General features: G+C 44.7%; 1 protein-coding gene and 1 pseudogene across 1 annotated transcript in view; one reads left to right on the top strand and one right to left on the bottom strand.

The window, feature by feature from the left end:
• LOC106561341 (E3 ubiquitin/ISG15 ligase TRIM25-like) overlaps nt 1-18,368 on the bottom strand; it is a 552,627-nt pseudogene that overhangs the window by 514,381 nt on the left and 19,878 nt on the right.
• The window catches only part of LOC106561322 (ELKS/Rab6-interacting/CAST family member 1), a 42,191-nt gene that overhangs the window by 20,385 nt on the left and 3,438 nt on the right, over nt 1-18,368 (top strand). Inside the window, 17 exon segments of the mRNA XM_014125158.2 lie at nt 455-746; nt 841-968; nt 1,101-1,175; nt 4,089-4,244; nt 4,551-4,718; nt 5,567-5,734; nt 5,866-6,003; nt 6,172-6,312; nt 6,387-6,527; nt 6,613-6,806; nt 7,062-7,073; nt 7,334-7,469; nt 7,622-7,753; nt 10,965-11,125; nt 11,285-11,432; nt 11,787-11,882; nt 13,056-13,241. Of these exon segments, the coding sequence (XP_013980633.2) occupies nt 455-746; nt 841-968; nt 1,101-1,175; nt 4,089-4,244; nt 4,551-4,718; nt 5,567-5,734; nt 5,866-6,003; nt 6,172-6,312; nt 6,387-6,527; nt 6,613-6,806; nt 7,062-7,073; nt 7,334-7,469; nt 7,622-7,753; nt 10,965-11,125; nt 11,285-11,432; nt 11,787-11,882; nt 13,056-13,241 (2,472 nt within the window).

Genomic DNA, 18,368 nt, shown 5'->3' with positions numbered 1-18,368 from the left:
AGCGGGAGGGTAAATGAGTGAAAGAAACATAGTGAGTGGCAGAGGAGGAGAGCGATGGATACAGGCACTGACTTGTTTTTGTGCTGTTGTCTGAAATATCTCTCAGCTGATCCAAATGAGAGAATAGAACACAGCATTGTATTTCTGTCACATAGCTGGTCTGACAAAGAACTGTGGCAGTACAGGCTCCAAAGAATGAATGCTGGCTGATTTGTACTTTTGCTCACTCTGTATTCCACTGGATGGGAATGCCCTGATTTTGAGTAGATGGTGTCCTACTTGTTGCTGTATCCTCCTGTCCTTCGCTCCACTTCTCCTCTCTCCCCTTCCCCCTCTATTTGATAAATAAACAAATTAATCCCTACTCCATCTTATGTTATGCAGCACCCTGAAATGAAAGGTGAAACATAAATAGATAACCTCTGTCTCTCTCTCTCTGTCACCCCCCCCCCAGCACCTCCATATGACGGTCCAGGCCTTGCAGGATGAACTGAGGATACAGAGAGACCTGAACCAGCTGCTTCAGCAGGACCCTGCCAGCCAAGGTCGTGACCTGGCCCTGACCTCTGAACCCACGGAGGAGAACTACCGTCGGCTGCACGGGGACCACGAGCGTCAGGCCAAGGAGCTGTTCCTGCTCAGAAAGACCCTGGAGGAGATGGAGCTGAGGATAGACACCCAGAAACAGACCCTGGGCGCCAGGGACGAGTCCATCAAGAAACTGCTGGAGATGCTGCAAAGCAAAGGTGGGTTACCGTGCCCCACACACTGTGTCCGTATTACTAATGTTTTTATATTAACACATCTTCTAAATGACCATATTATTGTATTATATTCCAGGGCCGTCGGCTAAGGCGTCAGAGGAAGACCAGGAGAGAACTAGGAGACTGGCTGATGCTGAGATGCACAGACACCATCTAGAGTCCCTACTGGACCAGAGAGACAGGGAGACAACTGCTCTACGAGAGGTGAGGGACTCAGCGAGAGGAGAGGGAGGGAGGTAACAAATTGAGTTTAAGTTGGGTCACAACACAAACTATTAGGGTATGAGTGGTGTGTAGTAGACAACGTGTGAAGCGTAACGACCTTGTTCTCTTTAGGAGCTGCACCGTCGATACGAGGGAACCCCAGAGTCCACAAAAACCAAGGCTCTACAGACCGTCATCGACATGAAGGTACCCATCTCTGTGTGTGTGTGTCTGTAAGTGCATGTGTGAGTGAGTGTATTATAGGGCTGACCCCATTTAGTCGACTGGCCGATTGTTTGGTCAATAGACTGCTGGTCGACCCAGATTTCTTCAGTCAAACAGTAGCCCCCCCCACCCCCAAAATAAATCATGGTGTACAAGAAACCAGTATAATTTGCACCTAAGTAGACTAATCCACTGTGGAGGTTGTGGGGATGGCACAGTCCATCACTCTTAAGACATGTGCTACTGACTCCCAATGTGATACAGCCTGGATTCGAACCAGGCAAAAAATTGTTTATCCGACATGTGGTTGGGTGAGGCTTGGTGCTTACTGAATCAGTAGGCTATTAAACAAACATTCAAACAGGCAACAGAAGCAGGATCTGTCTTATTTTTGTAGATATACAGTGTGGCAGCGTAGCCTAGTGGTTAGAGCGTTGGACTAGTAACCCAAAGGTTGCAAGATCGAATCCCCGAGCCGACAAGGAACAAAAACTGTTGTTCTTCCCCTGAACAAGGCACTGTTCCTAGGCCATCATTGAAAATAATTTGTTCTTAACTGACTTGCCTAGTTAAATAAAGGTTACACATCACACTGACCAAAAAGTTATTTTGTTGGCATTTACCAGTAAAACATAATCAAAACCTATTTCTTTCACTTGCTGTGCTGTTTCGTTGTTCAGTCGTTTCATTCTCAACCAGGAGTTCATCATACATGTCAAGCAGTGAAGTTTCAGCTCTGTCTGTCCGTGGTCTCTCTTCCTCGGTGCGCACTGTCTGTTTCCAACTTGTCCAGCTGTGTCTGTAACATTTCACGTAAACCCTGTTTCTTGTCTGCATTGAAGTAGCGGTCCTTGTACCTAGCATCGAGCATGGTAGCGACACAGTAAAGAGGCTCAGAGAGAATGCCACCGAATTTCTTGTTCACAGTCTTGAGTACTTTTGTAAGTTTTAACCCCATGGTCTATGTCTGCAGTTTTGTTGAGCAGGTGTTTCAATACCCTGACAGAGGGTACCACGTCTGCTGCAGACGCAGTTGATTAGCTTATTTCTCCAGTCAGTTGTTTGAATGGAGCTAGCTAGTGTGTTCATGTTTCAAACATGTTCTCAAATGCCATTGAAATGGCAGCAGCAGTATGAGAACCAGCACATTCTTGAGCATGCAATACGGCTTTCCTCAGTACGAAATCCTCGTCGACCCACTGTGCTGTCAGACTCAGCATGCTCATGGGGTTGACATCGCTGGTCCAAAAGTCAGTCATGAAGCTAATAGCAGTGAAGCCCATAGCAAGTACTCAAGGATGTGTTTCAGCAATACTGTGTAACTTGGTAGTGTGCTCGACCAGTCGGCGAAAGCCAACATCATCCACGACAGAGAACAGTTGATTGTCAAGGGCAATGAATTCCATTATCTTGGTGTTAATGGATTTCGCCTTTGAGTTGTCTCTGTGAAATGTTCTTACTCTTTCAAATGACTGCTCGAGTTGAACTTGTTTAGTTGTTGGAAATGTGCGCTTAGTATTTTTCTGTTTTTATTCTGTGTAGCGCTGTTGTTTTTGTGGCGTCATTATGTCATCTACCTACGTTTTATATTCGTATGCATGTCAGCTTTGACATCGGTTTTGCACATTGACGTTAAATTAGACATCGGGCCAATGCCGATGTTGGCTTTTTTAGCTAATATTGGCCGATTTTGATATGCTCACCGATATCTCGTGCATCCCTAATTACAATAATAAGTAATGTCATTATCATTGGTAGACTTAGTATAGCAGCCTTGTATAACCACCATCGAGTTGCAGGCCTAAGAGCGCATCCTGTTTAGTCTTAATACCGTAACTTACTTGGACATATTTCAATACTTATATAGGCGACTGTATCAATCAATAATTTATTAGTTGTCATCACACAGCATATGAGTCATTCATGATTTGAAATGCCATCAAGCATTTTAGTTTTAACAAAATATCAAAGCGACCCCTGATTAGCGTAAAAAATAAATAAACCGTTGCATTTTGGAAATTGCATTCACGAATGAATGCGACTGTTTTTAGACTCTGCTGTAATAAAGGCTTAACAAAAAAACTTTCATTGATTTAGTGTTGACATTGTTCCAAACGGTCAGAAAAATGTAAATTGTAATCTAACAGCACCTGTTTGGCACACATAATATGCACGTAGTACTTGCTCCTTACCTTCCCAGTATTTTCCACAACTGACTTCCCCTTTACCTCCTGAGCAACCAGTAAACATTCCCCTGTTTTTGAGTTTATTTCTCATGTCCTCTGCATCCATTTTGCTGTTACGGTGTTAAAAATTTGTTATAACTAATGTATTGATGTGATTATGATATGCTATAGGACAGACCCTATTGGTCACTTGCATGCGATGCATATCTGTCTCATGTAAAGAGAGCAAGGGTTGAGGGAATGGGGAACGTTTTTCCTAAACAAATGTGGGATTTCAGTAAAATAAAATGTTCAGTCAGGAATGGCTGTAATTATATTGCAGCTTCAGCAACAAGGACAATGCGATAAACACAGATGTTCTGTGGTGGTCGCTGCAGCAGGGAGGCGAGAGAGACAACTGGTGCTAGTCACAGTCACTTGCTGTCATTTTAACACAATGCAGCAAGTCTGAGTCCGGCACAATCAAATCAATTGCAATCAGACTCCCTCTAGTCATTTGTGTGTCTTAATTATTTCATCAAACAGTGTTCTTCAAGCATCAGACAAGCTCAATGCATGTAGTTGATTTGATTAAAACACATAGGATGTGTCTATGGATGGAAAAATACCCGTTTTAAAATTTAGACCAGACTCTTGTTCGACCAAGATTTTTTTTTTTTTCGGGGACAGCCCTATTGCATTAACCCCTTCTCTGTCTGGTGTTTGTCAGGATGCTAAGATCAACTCTCTGGAACGAGGTCTGAGGGACATGGAGGAGGAGGTGATTATGTTGAAGTCCAACGGCCTGCTGAGCTGTGAGGAGAGACAAGAGGAGATGAAACAGATGGAAGTCTACCGCAGCCACACCAAGTTTATGAAGAACAAGGTGTGAGGTCACTTCCCCCTCAGTTTCCATTGATCAGAATTCCATTTCTATCAGTTGATATTGGTCGGACTTCAGTTCCCCTTGGTTCTGAGAGGTCAGAGGTCGTTTCAGTTCCTTCCAATCAGCTCAATATAAATCTGTTCTGTAGTTGTACATGTTCTCTTCATATCCCAACCCTCCTTCCTCTGCTCATCACCCTCTACCTCTCCTCTACATCCCTCTTTTGCTCTTGTTGTCCTCTTCCTCCACCTCTCCCTTCTTTCTCCTCTTCTCCTCCCTCTCTCTCGCTCTCTTTCACTGTCTCAGATGGACCAGGTGAAGCAGGACTTGTCCAGGAAGGACACAGAGCTGCTGGGTTTGCAGACCAAGCTGGAGACTTTGACCAATCAGTTCTCTGATAGCAAGCAGCACATCGAGGTCCTCAAGGAGTCGCTGACCGCTAAAGAACAACGAGCTGCCATCCTACAAACAGAGGTACACACACACCCACATTTCAGAACAAGCAATATAAGTATATAGACACTCACTGGCCAGTTTATTAGGTAAACCACCCCGTTCTCGAAAATTGATTGCCCCTACAGACAGTGAGTCATGTGGCCATGACTTGCTATATAAAGCAGGCAGACAGGCATTGAGGCATTGTTACTATTTGATTGAACTTTGAGCGTGGTATGATCCTCGGTGCCAGGCATGCCAGATCCAGTATTTTAGAAATGGCCATCCTCAACAGCTTGTTGATGAGAGGTCGAAGGAGAATGGTAAGAATCGTGCAGGTTAACAAACAGGCAAATAACGGAGCAGTACAACAGTGGTGTGCAGAACGGCATCTCAGAACCCACAACTCGTCAGTCTTTGTCACGGGTGGGCTATTGCAGCAGACGACCACACCGGGTTCCACTCCTATCAGCTAAAAACAAGAAGAAGCGGCTCCAGTGGGCACGTGATCACCAACACTGGACAGTTGAGGAGCGGAAAAACATTGCCTGGAACATGACAGTGAGTTCAGTTACTTGAGTGGCCTGCAGACCTCAACTGAATGGAGCATCTTTGGGCTGATATGAAACAGGCTGTTCGCAGTATATATGTACCGCTGTCCAATCTGCAGCAACTGAGTAATGCCATTGCGTCAGCATGGACTAACATCCTTGTGGAACGTTACAACGCCTTGTAGAATGCCCCAAAGAATACAGGCTGTTCTGGAGGCAACGGGGAGTCCTTCCCAGTAATTGATGGGTGTACCTAATAAACTGTCCGGTGAGTGTACAGCGCACACACACAGACCCAGTATGCTGAGTAGTTCTCCTCTGCCCTCTGCTGGCCAGGTGGATGCGCTGCGTCTGCGTCTGGAGGAGAAGGAGACCACGCTGAACAAGAAGAGTAAACAGATCCAGGAGATGTCTGAGGAGAAGGGCACGCTCAACGGAGAGATCCACGACCTCAAGGACATGCTGGAGGTCAAGGAGCGCAAGGTCAACGTCCTGCAGAAGAAGGTGGGCCTCGACTAATGTGGCACGCTGTATAATACAATGGAATACATTACCTCACACTACATCCTATTTAGCAGGCTTTTTCTGTATGTCTGTTGTCTAGCTCGTCTAATTTTGTGTGTGTGTGTGTCCAGATTGAGAACCTGCAGGAGCAGCTGAGAGACAAGGAGAAGCAAATGAGCAGCCTGAAGGAGAGAGTCAAGTCTCTACAGGCAGACACCTCTAACACAGACACCGCTCTCACCACACTGGAGGAGTCCCTTGCTGAGAAGGTACACACACATGCAGACACACACTCTGACTCCAACAGAGAGAGCAGTGTGTGTTATTTAAAGTCATGCCGTTTCTGTCCTGGATGTTTGTAATCCTCTCATATGGGCTCTGAATTGACGTGACGATGATGTTGTTCTGTGCCTCCCCTCCTATTCTCTCCCCTGTAGGAGCGTATCATCGAGCGTCTGAAGGAGCAGCGAGACCGAGACGACAGGGAGAAGACTGAGGAGATCGACAGCAACAAGAAAGAGCTAAAGGATCTGAAGGAGAAAGTCAGTCTGCTGCAGGGAGATCTGTCTGACAGAGAGGTGAACACACACACACACACACACACACACACACTGTTGACACATTTTATTAACCCCACCCTCCCTCTCTCCAGACTAACCTGTTGGACCTGAAGGAGCATGCGTCGTCCCTGGCTTCCTCAGGGCTGAAGAAAGACTCCAAGCTGAAGACTATGGAGATCTCTCTGGAGCAGAAGAAGGAGGCATGTCTCAAACTGGAGAACCAGCTCAAGAGGGTGAGATATTTGCCTTAGACACTGATCTAAGACCACTTTTGCTATGTGTGTGTGTGTGTCTGACTGTGTGTGTGTGTGTTTCCAGGCCCAGAATGCGACGTTGGAGGCCAAAGCGAACACAGAGCTGTCGGAGCGCATCACCTCCCTGGAGAGGGAAGTTACACGACACCGAGAGGATTCTGGGAAGGCTCAGGCGGAGGTGGACCGACTGCTGGAGATCCTGAGAGAGATGGAGAACGAGAAGAATGACAAGGACCGCAAGATCAACGAGCTGGAGAGGTGTGTGTGTGTGTGATGTTTATCTTTCTCTGTCGCTGACTGTTTGTTTGTGTCTGTGTGTCTGACTCATAGTCTCTGTAAACAGCAGTCTATCTATAGAAATGTGTATGAGCTCCTACATGGTCTAATGTAGGTGTTTTCTTCTGAAATACCACACGGTCCTACTCTTCTCCTTCCTTCTCATCTTCCTGCTCTCTGAATCTGTGTTTCTCTCTCCTGCCTTGTCTTTTTGCTGGAACTCTGTCTCCTCTCCAGTCAGTCCTCCAGGTTAGTAACATGTTTTCTACATGGCCTCTATGAACTGGCTTGACTTCCTCCCTCCCTTCTCCCATCCCCCCTCTCTCTTCTTCTCCTCAATTGCTTTTGCTCTCCCTCCCCCTCCCCTCCTGCTCTCACTTTCACCAGTTTCTTCACCCCGCTTCACTTTCTCTCTCTCTCTCTCCCCTCTTTCTAACTCCCTCTCACTCTGGGATGCTTCAGTGTAATGTGTGTAACCCAGTCCTCGTGTGTCCCATGGTGCCCTGCAGACAGACCAAGGACCAGAGTAAGAAGGTGGCGTCACTGAAACAAAAGGAGCATGTGGAGAAGAGTAGGAACGCCCAACTTATGGATGAAGCCAAAAAGAGAGAGGACAACATCTCTGAGAGCTCTCAACAGGTCAAGGTGAGGTGTGGGTGGGGGGGGGGGGGCAGTATCGATGTATGTGACTAATGTCAAAGCTTCCCTTGTTGTATTAAATGTAGTTCGACATCAATATCCTTAATTGTCTTCCGCTGTCTTCTCTCCTCCTCCCGTTCTCTTCCTCTCCCCTCCAGGACTCCCTGCGATTGAAGACTGAGCGTATCGAGGAGTTAGAGGAGGCTCTGAGAGAGAGTGTTCAGATCACAGCAGAGAGAGAGATGGTGCTGGCACAGGAGGAGGCTGCCAGGAACCACCAGGAAAAACAGGTACGCTCACATGCAACAGAACGACACATGCACGCACCCACACACACACACACTTGCAACACAAATACACACACACGCAACACAGGTGGACACACAAACGCACACACTAAAAGAACACCTTGAGAAAGCGCGCACACACACACACTTACAAAGCTACACGAACACAGACACACATACACACACATACGGCTTCAATCTCCTCTCCTTTCAGCCCTGCTTGCTACGTTTCACTCTCTCCCTGCTATCCCTCCTTTTCTCAGTTTTCTTATCTCTAATTTTCTCCTGTTTTATCTCTGCTACTCACTGCCTCTCAGAAGCACTCACACAAACCAATGCATGAGTCCAACAACGCCCACTTTAAGTGGTCTAAGGTATGACATAATAATGCCCCCTCTGTTGTATTTCAGCCTTTAGACCATGTTATCATGTCACTATTTACCTACTATTCACTTTGAAATGGCATGGCGTCAACTAAACTACAACCTTCTGGTTAGAGCCTGACCCATGTGTTTTTTGGGGGTCCAATTCCGATTTCTAGGAGGCAAAACGTACCGATATATTTGCCGATATACTGTTTTACATCGGGGAAATGGAAAAGGTGTCTTTTCCACACTGAATTCTCATAAAATGTCCAATAACTATGCTTCAAATGTTAATTTCATACATTGTGTCAATGACACAACATGAAAATGGCTGCAAGTGTTCAGAAAAGCATGAGATTTTCTGATTTTCTGAGATTATTGAATATCGGTGGAGTTAACGTTATAGCGTTAAAAAGGCCAATATCGGCCGGTTTTTATTATCGGTGTGCAGATTTTAATATAGGTGGGGCTCTACTTCTGGTACGTATTTCTACTAATGCCAATCTGTAACTAGTTGGTAATCAATGATAATACTAACATATGTATTGATGGTGCTATTTAGTATTTGCAATGCACCCCAGATAATTCAATAGTTATTATTTAGCCATATTGAGTTGTACTGTTAACCATGTGACTTCTAAGCAAATGCCAAGTAAATGAAAGTACTGCAGTGAAGTGGTATATTTAGTGCTGTTTAGAGCTGTCATTGGAGCCCCTTGTTGTACATCCAACTCCTCAGTGGGGTTGGGTCCAGAAACAAACCCTGGCCCAGGGGTTGGCAAAACCACCCAGCGAATGATTTATTTTTTTATAAAATGATTTTAGTTTTTGGTCCAAAAAGTTTTCAGCTAAAAATGAGAATCTGTTCAAGTATTCCCACTAATAAAAATAAAAAGAGACGTGATCGTGTCTCAATGTAATCAAAGTATGAAATTAGTGTTATTTTAAAATACAATCTCTTTTTGGGCTTAGTTGTGGTCAATTTGCAGTGTACAAATTATTATAATTATGTTCTGACCCCTGACCAGTCGCTCCGACAAAATCCGACCTACAGCTGAATTTAGTTGCCTAGCCCTGTTCACCATATTGCTGGTCTATTACCCATCAATCCATTCAGATTTACACTCGTTCCTAGGGGCAGTGGTGGAAAAAGTACTCAATTGTCATACTTGGGTAAAAGTAAAGATAACTTAATAGAAAATGACTCAAGTGAGTCATCCAGTAAAATACTACTTGAGTAAAAGTCTAAAATTATTTGGTTTTAAATATACTTAGGTATCAAAAGTACGCAGTGGTCTAAGGAATTGCATCTCAGTGCTAGAGGCGTCATTACAGACCCTGGTTCGATTCCAGGCTGTATCACAACCGGCTGTGATTGGGAGTCCCATAGGGCGGCGGACAATTGGCCCAGCGTCGTCCAGGTTAGGGTTTGGCCGGGGTAGGCCGTCCATTGTAAATTAGAATTTGTTCTTAACTGACTTGCCTGGTTAAATAAATAAAATAAATAAAATACATTTCTTGTTTTTTACATTAATGGATAGTCAGGGGCATACTCAGATGCCATTTACAAACAAAGCATTTGTGTTTAGTGAGTACGCCAGATCAGAGGCAATAGGGATGAGCAGAGATGTTCTCTTGATAAGTGTGCGAATTTGACCTTTTTCCTGTCAAAATATAACTAGTACTTTTGGGTGTCAGGGAAAATGTATGGAGTAAAAAGTACATTATTTTATTTAGAAGTGTATTGAAGTAAAAGTTGGCAAAAATATAAAAAGTAAAGTAGAGAGACCTCAAAAACTACTTAAGTAGTACTTTAAAGTATTTTTACTTAAGTACTTTACACCACTGGCTAGGGTGTAAGGGCTAGTGCCAAAGGGTTAGGGGTTCTTTCTGGGTAGAGCCATGTTTTCAATAACATACAACCTCTGATGGCCCTCCCTCTTTTAGAGTGCCTTTGATTGACAGTTCATCAAAATTGGTCTGTACAGTTTGTCTTTGAATGATGAACACGTGTCCAGCCTCGGCGTGACCCTGGACACCACCCTGTCGTTCTCCACTAACATCAAGGTGGTGACCCGATCCTGTAGGTTCATGCTCTACAACATTCGCAGAGTACGACCCTGCCTCACACAGGAAGCGGCGCAGGTCCTAATCCAGGCACTTGTCATCTCCCGCCTGGATTACTGCAACTCGCTGTTGGCTGGGCTCCCTGCCTGTGCCACTAAACCCCTACAACTCATCCAGAACGCCGCAGCCCGTCTGGTGTTCAACCTTCCCAAGTTCTCTCACGTCACCCCGCTCCTCCGCTCTCTCCACTGGCTTCCAGTTGAAGCTCGCATCCGCTACAAGACCATGGTGCTTGCCTACGGAGCTGTGAGGGGAACGGCACCTCCGTACCTTCAGGCTCTGATCAGGCCCTACACCCAAACAAGGGCACTGCGTTCATCCACCTCTGGCCTGCTCGCCTCCCTACCTCTGAGGAAGCACAGTTCCCGTTCAGCCCAGTCAAAACTGTTCGCTGCTCTGGCACCCCAATGGTGGAACAAGCTCCCTCACGACGCCAGGACAGCGGAGTCAATCACCACCTTCCGGAGACACCTGAAACCCCACCTCTTTAAGGAATACCTGGGATAGGATAAAGTAATCCTTTTAACCCTCCCCCCCTTAAAAGATTTAGATGCACTATTGTAGTTCCACTGGATATTATAAGGTGAATGCACCAATTTGTAAGTCGCTCTGGATAAGAGCGTCTGCTAAATGTCTTAAATGTAAATGTAAACACGTCTCATACATTTTCACTTTCTCTACTCGTGTGTTTGTACTGTCTTCATTCTATGGTGTGTGTGCAGATTGAGGAGCTGCTGGGGTCCATGGAGAAGGTGAAACAGGAGCTGGAGTCCATGAGGGCCAAGCTGTCGTCTACCCAGCAGTCCCTGTGTGAGAAGGAGGTCCATCTGACCACGCTGAGGGCTGAACGCAGGAAACACCTGGAGGAGGTGCTGGAGATGAAGTAAGACAAACATACACTGTTTACATCCCCCCCACTTTACCAAGTTAACAAACATGTTAGTCAGGTAATGTTGTTAAACTCCCAGGTAATAGAATATCCTGCACAGTGTAGATGACGCATTATTCTGAAATGCCACCCTGTAATTCTTCCTCGGTGTAGACAGGAGGCGCTGCTGGCAGCCATCAGTGAGAAGGATGCCAACATCGCCCTGCTGGAGCTGTCATCGTCCAAGAAGAAGAAGACGCAGGATGAGGTGGCTCTGCTGAAGAGGGAGAAGGACCGTCTGGTACAACAGCTCAAACAGCAGGTAGGGAACACTACCTCGTCATGTGACCTGGGTCTGGCCACATATGCCACTGTGACATTAAAGATGTATTTCAATAATGCTAAGTCACTTCCTCTGCTCATCTCCTCTCCTTTACCTGAAATGGGGAGAGACTAAACAGACCTTAGATAGTTTATAGGTAAAGCTTTTGACTTTGCAGAGAGTGTCAAAATCAAGAGTAGGCAGCCTTAAACTCCTCTCGGCACAGCTGGCTGCTCAATGCACCGTGAGTATGCTGGTTAAAAATGTTCCTTAAGTCTCTCTCCCTGAAATCCTTTCCACATTCTCCTCTCTTCCCCCTTTCTCCTCCATCCTCCCTCTTTCTCGCTCTCCCAGACTCAGAACCGTATGAAGCTAATGGCAGACAATTATGAGGACGACCACCTGAAGACCGCCCCCGACCAGACCAATCACAAACCTTCTCCAGATCAGGTGAGTACCCAGTCATCCGAACAGAATCCTATATATTATTGTGATAACACATGTGCATCTTAACTATAATAGACTTTCTTTCTCCACGATATGAAGTTATGTCAACTGTCTTTCTGTCCCTAAACTGAAATTGAATCATCACTCCTAATATAAACAATTTAATATTTTTTCAGCACCTAAACCTAAGTGTTCTCTCTCGCACTCTTTGTTCTGTCTCATGCACACACACTAATCAAGTGTTCTTTTCTAATGCTGCAATTGGCTAAACCATCTGTCCAATAGGATGATGAGGAGGGTATCTGGGCATAGCCAACCCTGTGCCCTCCTCCCCTCTCTCTCTCTGCCAATTTGTTCAGAAGGGTGAGCATGAATGAACATCAGTCATCTGTCCATTCTTCACCTCCTCCCTGGCATGTTTGCTCTTACTCCATCGTTCAGTGTGTTAGTTCTGCTCCACCGTTTTGTCATCCGTTTCTCCTCTCCCCATTTTACGTTGGTCCGTGCAGTGTTTGGTACATGTTGTCTGTTCTCATATTTGTCATTTCTGTGGGAATGTTGTCACTGTTGTTAATGTGTTACCATGGTAATGGTGGTCTATGGCAACGCATTCAGTGTTTGTCTGCCAACCACATACTGTAGCTTGTGTCTGTGAACTGAGTCAATCTAATAGTCACACACACACGCAGGAGACACTGAGTCAATCTAATAGTCACACACACACAGCAGGAGACACTGAGTCAATCTAATAGTCACACACACACAGCAGGAGACACTGAGTCAATCTAATAGTCACACACACACAGCAGGAGACACTGAGTCAATCTAATAGTCACACACACACAGCAGGAGACACTGAGTCAATCTAATAGTCACACACACACAGCAGGAGACACTGAGTCAATCTAATAGTCACACACACACAGCAGGAGACACTTTTGTCCAACATGCCATACTCCACAATGCCATCTCCTTAATGCATGTGAGATGCAGCCTTTTTCTTCCTCCTTCTGCATGCTCCATGCTTTTGGTTAATCATGGTTAAGCCTCTGAAAACACACTGGGACCTAATGAAATGTCATTTTTCTTATCTCTCTCTTCCTTTATCCAACTGGTTCCTTCATTTCTTTCTTTCTTTCTCCCCTCCCTCTCCCCCCTTCCCACTGTCCCCTCCAGATGATCCCCCCTCTCTTGTCCCTGAGTGAAAATCGCAGTAAGCTGAAGCTCTACATCGACCACCTGACTGACCTCTGCCACGACCGAGACCCCAGCATCCTCAGTGACCTGACCCCGCCCCCCCACTATCACCACGCCAACCCACCAGCCTGGGAGGAGGAGCTACACAAGTTGACTCTGGAGCAGGTAACAGTCGGTATTTAATGTCATAAGAAGGAATTCCCCTTGACCACACCCACAAATTGGGGAAAACCAAACATTCTTTCTCATTGACCGTCATTGTAAAAGAGCCAACTTCATCGTAGATTTTTTGTTATACAGAAATACCAATCTGGAAGCGAAAGAAACGCACACCTGTTTCGGGCGAGATGCTGGCTAGCGGAGAAGAACACTTGAAAAAGAAAAGGAGAGCCGCATACACTAGGAGCTCAGATGCAATAATTGCATAACCAACGTTACGACAGACAAGCTGTCTTCATCAGGGTATGTTGAAGTTGGCTCTTTAACGTTGGTCCGATCAGGGTATGATGAAGACAGCTTGTCTGTCGTAACGTTTGTTATGCAATTATTGCATCTGAGCTCCTAGAGTGTGCTGCTCTCCTTTTCTTTTTCATACAGAAATACCAAAACATGCCAACAAGCTGCTGTGTTGTTCAATGTGCATGTAACATAGGTTCGGAGATTTGACTATGGTTTACAATGCTCCCATGTAGGGAAATGGAGCCTTTGAGAAGAGCCCTGTAGCTTCAGGCTATTCGATGCGGAAGAGTGGGAAAATGTGCCTTCAGAAAGTATTCATACCCCTTGACTTAATCCACATTTTGTTGTTACAGCCTGAATTAAAAATGTATTCAATATATTATTTACTCACCCATCTACACACAATACCGAATAATGACAGTGAAAACATGTTTGATAGCAAATTTTGGGGAAATGAAATACAGAAATATCTCATTTACATAAGTATTCACACCGCTGAGTCAATACTTTGTAGAAGCACCTTTGGCGGTGATTACAGCTTTGAGTTGTCTTGGGTATGTCTGTATCAGCTTGGCACATATAGATTTGGGGATTTTTCTTGCAGATTTTCTCAAGCTCTGTTAAGTTATACAGTGCCTTTCGGAAAGTATTCAGACCCTTTGACGTTTTCCACATTTTGTTACGTTACAGCCCTATTCTTAAATTGATTAAATAAATAAAAATCCTCAGCAATCTACACACAATACCCCATGATGACAAAGCGAAAACAGGTTTTTAGAAATTTCTGCAAATGTATTAACAAAAAACAAACACCTTATTTCCAAATGTATTCAGACCCTTTGCTATGAGACTCGAAATTGAGCTCAGGGACATCCTCTTTTCGTTGATCATCCTTGAGATGTTTCTACAACTTGATTGGAATCCACCTGTGGTAAATTCAATTGATTGGACATGATTTGGAAAGGCACACACCTGTCTATATAAGGTCTCACAGTTGGCGGTGCATGTCAGAGCAAAAACCAAGCCATGAGGTCGAAGAAATTGTCCGTAGAGCTCCAAGACAGGATTGTGTCGAGGCACAGATCTGGGGGAAGGGTACCAAAACATTTCTGCAGCATTGAAGGTCCCCAGGAACACGGTGGCCTCCATCATTCTTAAATGGAAGAGGTTTGGAACCACCAAGACTCTTCCTAGAGCGGTCCGCCCGGCCAAACTGCGCAATCGGGGGAGAAAAGCCTTGGTCAGGGAGGTGTCCTAGAACCCGATGGTCACTCTGACAGAGCTCCAGAGTTCCTCTGTGGAGATGGGAGAACCTTCCTGAAGGACAACCAACTCTGCAGCACTCCACCAATCAGGCCTTTATGGTAGAGTGGCCAGACGGAAGCCACTCCTCAGTAAAAGGCACATGACGGCCCACTTGGAGTTTGTCAAAAGGCACCTAAAGACTCTCAGACCATGAGAAACAAGATTCTCTGGCCTGAATGCCAAGCATCACGTCTGGAGGAAGCCTGGCACCATCCCTACGGTGACGCGTGGTGGTGGCATCATGCTGTGGGGATGTTTTTCAGTGGCATGGACTGGGAGAGTAGTCACTTTGATCAATTTCAGAATAAGGTTGTAATGTAACAAAATGTGGAATAAGTCAAGGGGTCTGAATACTTTCCGGATGCACTGAATGGGGAGGGGTCAGCAATCCTAAAGTCCTTCCACAGATTTTCAATGGGATTCAAGTCTGGGCTTTGGCTGGGCCACTCAAGGACTTTAACATTCTTGTTTTGAAGCCATTCCAGCCTTGCTTTGGCTGTATGCTTGGGGTGATTTGTCTGGTTGGAACATAAATCTTCTCCCCAGTCTGTCATTTGCACTCAGAAGCAGGTTCTGATCATGGATTGGCCTGTATTTGGCTCCATTAATTGTTCCCTTACCAGTCTCCCAGTCCCTGCCGCTGAAAAGTATCCACACAGCATGATGCTGCTACCACCATGCTTCAAGGTAAGGATGGTGTTAGACGGGTGATGAGCTGTGCCTGGTTTTCTTCAGACAGCGCTTTGCATTCAGGCCAAAGAGTTACAATTTTGTCTCATCAGACCACAGAATATTTTGCTTTATGATCTGTCTTTCACGTGCCTTTTTGCAAACTCCAGGTGTGCTGTCATGTGCCTTTTTCTCAGGAGTGGCTTCTGTCTCGCCACTGTCCCATAAAGCCCAGATTGGCAAAGTGCTGTAGACTGTTGTCCTTCTGGCAGGTTCTCCCATTTCAGCCTAGGAACTCCGAAGTTCTGTCAGTGGACATTGGGTTATTGGTCACCTCCCTAACCAAGGTCCTTCTTGCCCCGTTGCTCAGTTTGGTGGAAACATTCAACACTCTAGAAATAGATTTATACCCTTCCCAAGATATATGCCTCGATTCCCACGGGGGGCCAGTACAAAAAAAAATGCATGAAATGTATGTATTCACTACTGTAAGTCGCTCTGGATAAGAGCGTCTGCTAAATGACTAAAATGTAAATGTAAATATCACAATTTTATCTTGGAGATCTAAGGACAGTTTCTTGGATGTCATGGTATAGTTTCTGCTCTGACATGCACTGTCAACTGTGGCATCTTAAATAGACAGGTGTGTTTCTTTCTAAATCATGTCCAAATAATTGATTTGGCCGTAGGTGGACTCCAATCAAATTAAAGTGACATCTCAAGGATGATCAAAGGAAATTGAATGGACCTGAGCAAAATGTTTGACTGTCATAGCAAAAAGGGTGTGAATACTTATGGAATATTTCTGTATTTTATATTTATAAAAATGTTGAATTCAGACTAACACAAAAGTGGAATAAGTCAATGGGTATGAATACTTTCTGAAGGCACTAGCTATGCGTGTGAAACAGTTAATCACAGGTAAGACATTTTACTCGTGGTAGTATATTCTGTTCGTAACTCCACTCACTAGTAACATTATAGTCTATTTGTTGGTCTTGACTAGCTTAATGTTCTAGTTGGTATCTAGCTAGCACTCACATGGCTAATGTTAGTGCCGTCATGAAAAGGGGGCATGAGGGAAGCCCTACAATATGACGTTTTTCTAAGTAGTAATAACGCTTGGGAGCAGGCAATGTTGTAAAGTAGTCGATGTACTTTTCTTAAATGTATACTGAACAAAAATCTAAATGCAACATGCAACAAATTCAAAGATTTTACTGAGTTACAGTTCAAATAAGGAAATCAGTCAATTTGAAATAAAATCAGAAGGCCCTAATCTATGAATTTCACGTGACTGGGAATACAGATATTCATCTGTTGGTCAAAGAAACGTTAAGAAAGGTAGGGGAGTGGAGCAGAAATCCTGTCAGTATCTGGTGTGACCACCATTTGATTCATGCAGTGTGACACATCTCCTTGGCATAGAGTTGATCGGGCTGTTGAGTGTGGCCTGTGGAATGTTGTCCCACTCCTCTTCAATGGCTGTGCAAAGTTGCTGGATATTGGCGGGAACTGGAACATGCTGTCATACACGTTGATCCAGAGCATCCCAAACATGCTCAATGGGTGACATGTCTGGTGAGTATGCAGGCCATGGAAGGACTGGGACATTTTCAGCTTCCAGGAATTGTGTACAGATCCTTGCGACATATGGTGACGGATGAAAGGCAAGACAATGGGGCCCCAGGACCTTGTGATGGTATTTCTGAGCATTCAAATTGCCATAGATAAAATGCAATTGTATTCATTGTCCGTAGCTTATGCCTGCCCATACCATAAGCTCACTGCCACATGGTGCGTTCTGTTCACGAAGTTGACATCAGAAAACCGCTCGCCCACACGTTAACATGTATGTGGTCTGCAGTTGTGAGGCCGGTTGGACGAACTGCCAAATTCTCTAAAACAAGATTGGAGGCGGATTATGGTAGACAAATTAACATTCAATTATCTGGCAATGGCTCTGGTGGACATTCCTGCAGTCAGCATGCCAATTGTACGCTCCCTCAAAACTTGACATCTGTGGCATTGTTTTGTGACACAACTGTATGTTTTAGTGGCCTTTTATTGTCCCCAACACAAAATGATCATGCTGTTTAATCCGCTTCTTGAAATGCCACCCGTCAGGTTGATGGATTATCTTGACAAAGTAGAAATGCTCAATATCAGGGATGTAAACAAATTTGTGTATGAAATTTGAGAGAAATAAGCTTTTTGTGCATATGGAACATGTCTATATTTTATTTCAGCTCTTGAAACATGGGACCAACACTTTACATGTTGCATTTATATTTTTGTTCAGTGTAGTTTTTGTAATTGACTTACTTGGCTGTCACAATAGCAAATGATCATCTTAGATATGTTGCATAACTACTTCCAGTCTTTACCTGCCCTTGAACGGTCTAGGTATTTAGAAAAGTTGCTTCTTGTTGGCTTGTCTATATGTCCTTTCAACTTGCCAGAGACCAGCTGGGGAGACAACCCTACCAAATGGACCCAAGTAGCCTACAGCGAATCCCACCTACTTGGTGGAATCTCCAGTTTTGCATAAATATCCAAATGCAGAAGGATATTCTAGCTTTTATTTGGATGGATACAGCGCACTAGTCCTTACTACAAGCTAACTAGCAAGCTTTATGCAATATACATAGCTAGTTAGATATAAACAAAAATGTATAGAGTAACTGGACCCCACAGCTTTCCATTTTCATTGCGACGTAATAGCCTGAAACAGTGAGGTTCGTCGAACCTGGCCCTTCTCCTTGGGCAGTTGATGAAACTTAATTTGGTGGTCCTTTTTCTCTGACTATTGTTCAAACAAAATGATACGCAACAGCTTTTCGGCATCTTAAAAGCAGG

This window comes from Salmo salar, chromosome ssa17 (genome assembly GCF_905237065.1).
Source record: "Salmo salar chromosome ssa17, Ssal_v3.1, whole genome shotgun sequence".
Classification (NCBI taxonomy): Eukaryota; Metazoa; Chordata; class Actinopteri; order Salmoniformes; family Salmonidae; genus Salmo; species Salmo salar.
The sequence above is the reverse complement of the archived record's forward strand: the minus strand, read 5'-3'. Positions and strand labels throughout refer to the sequence as shown.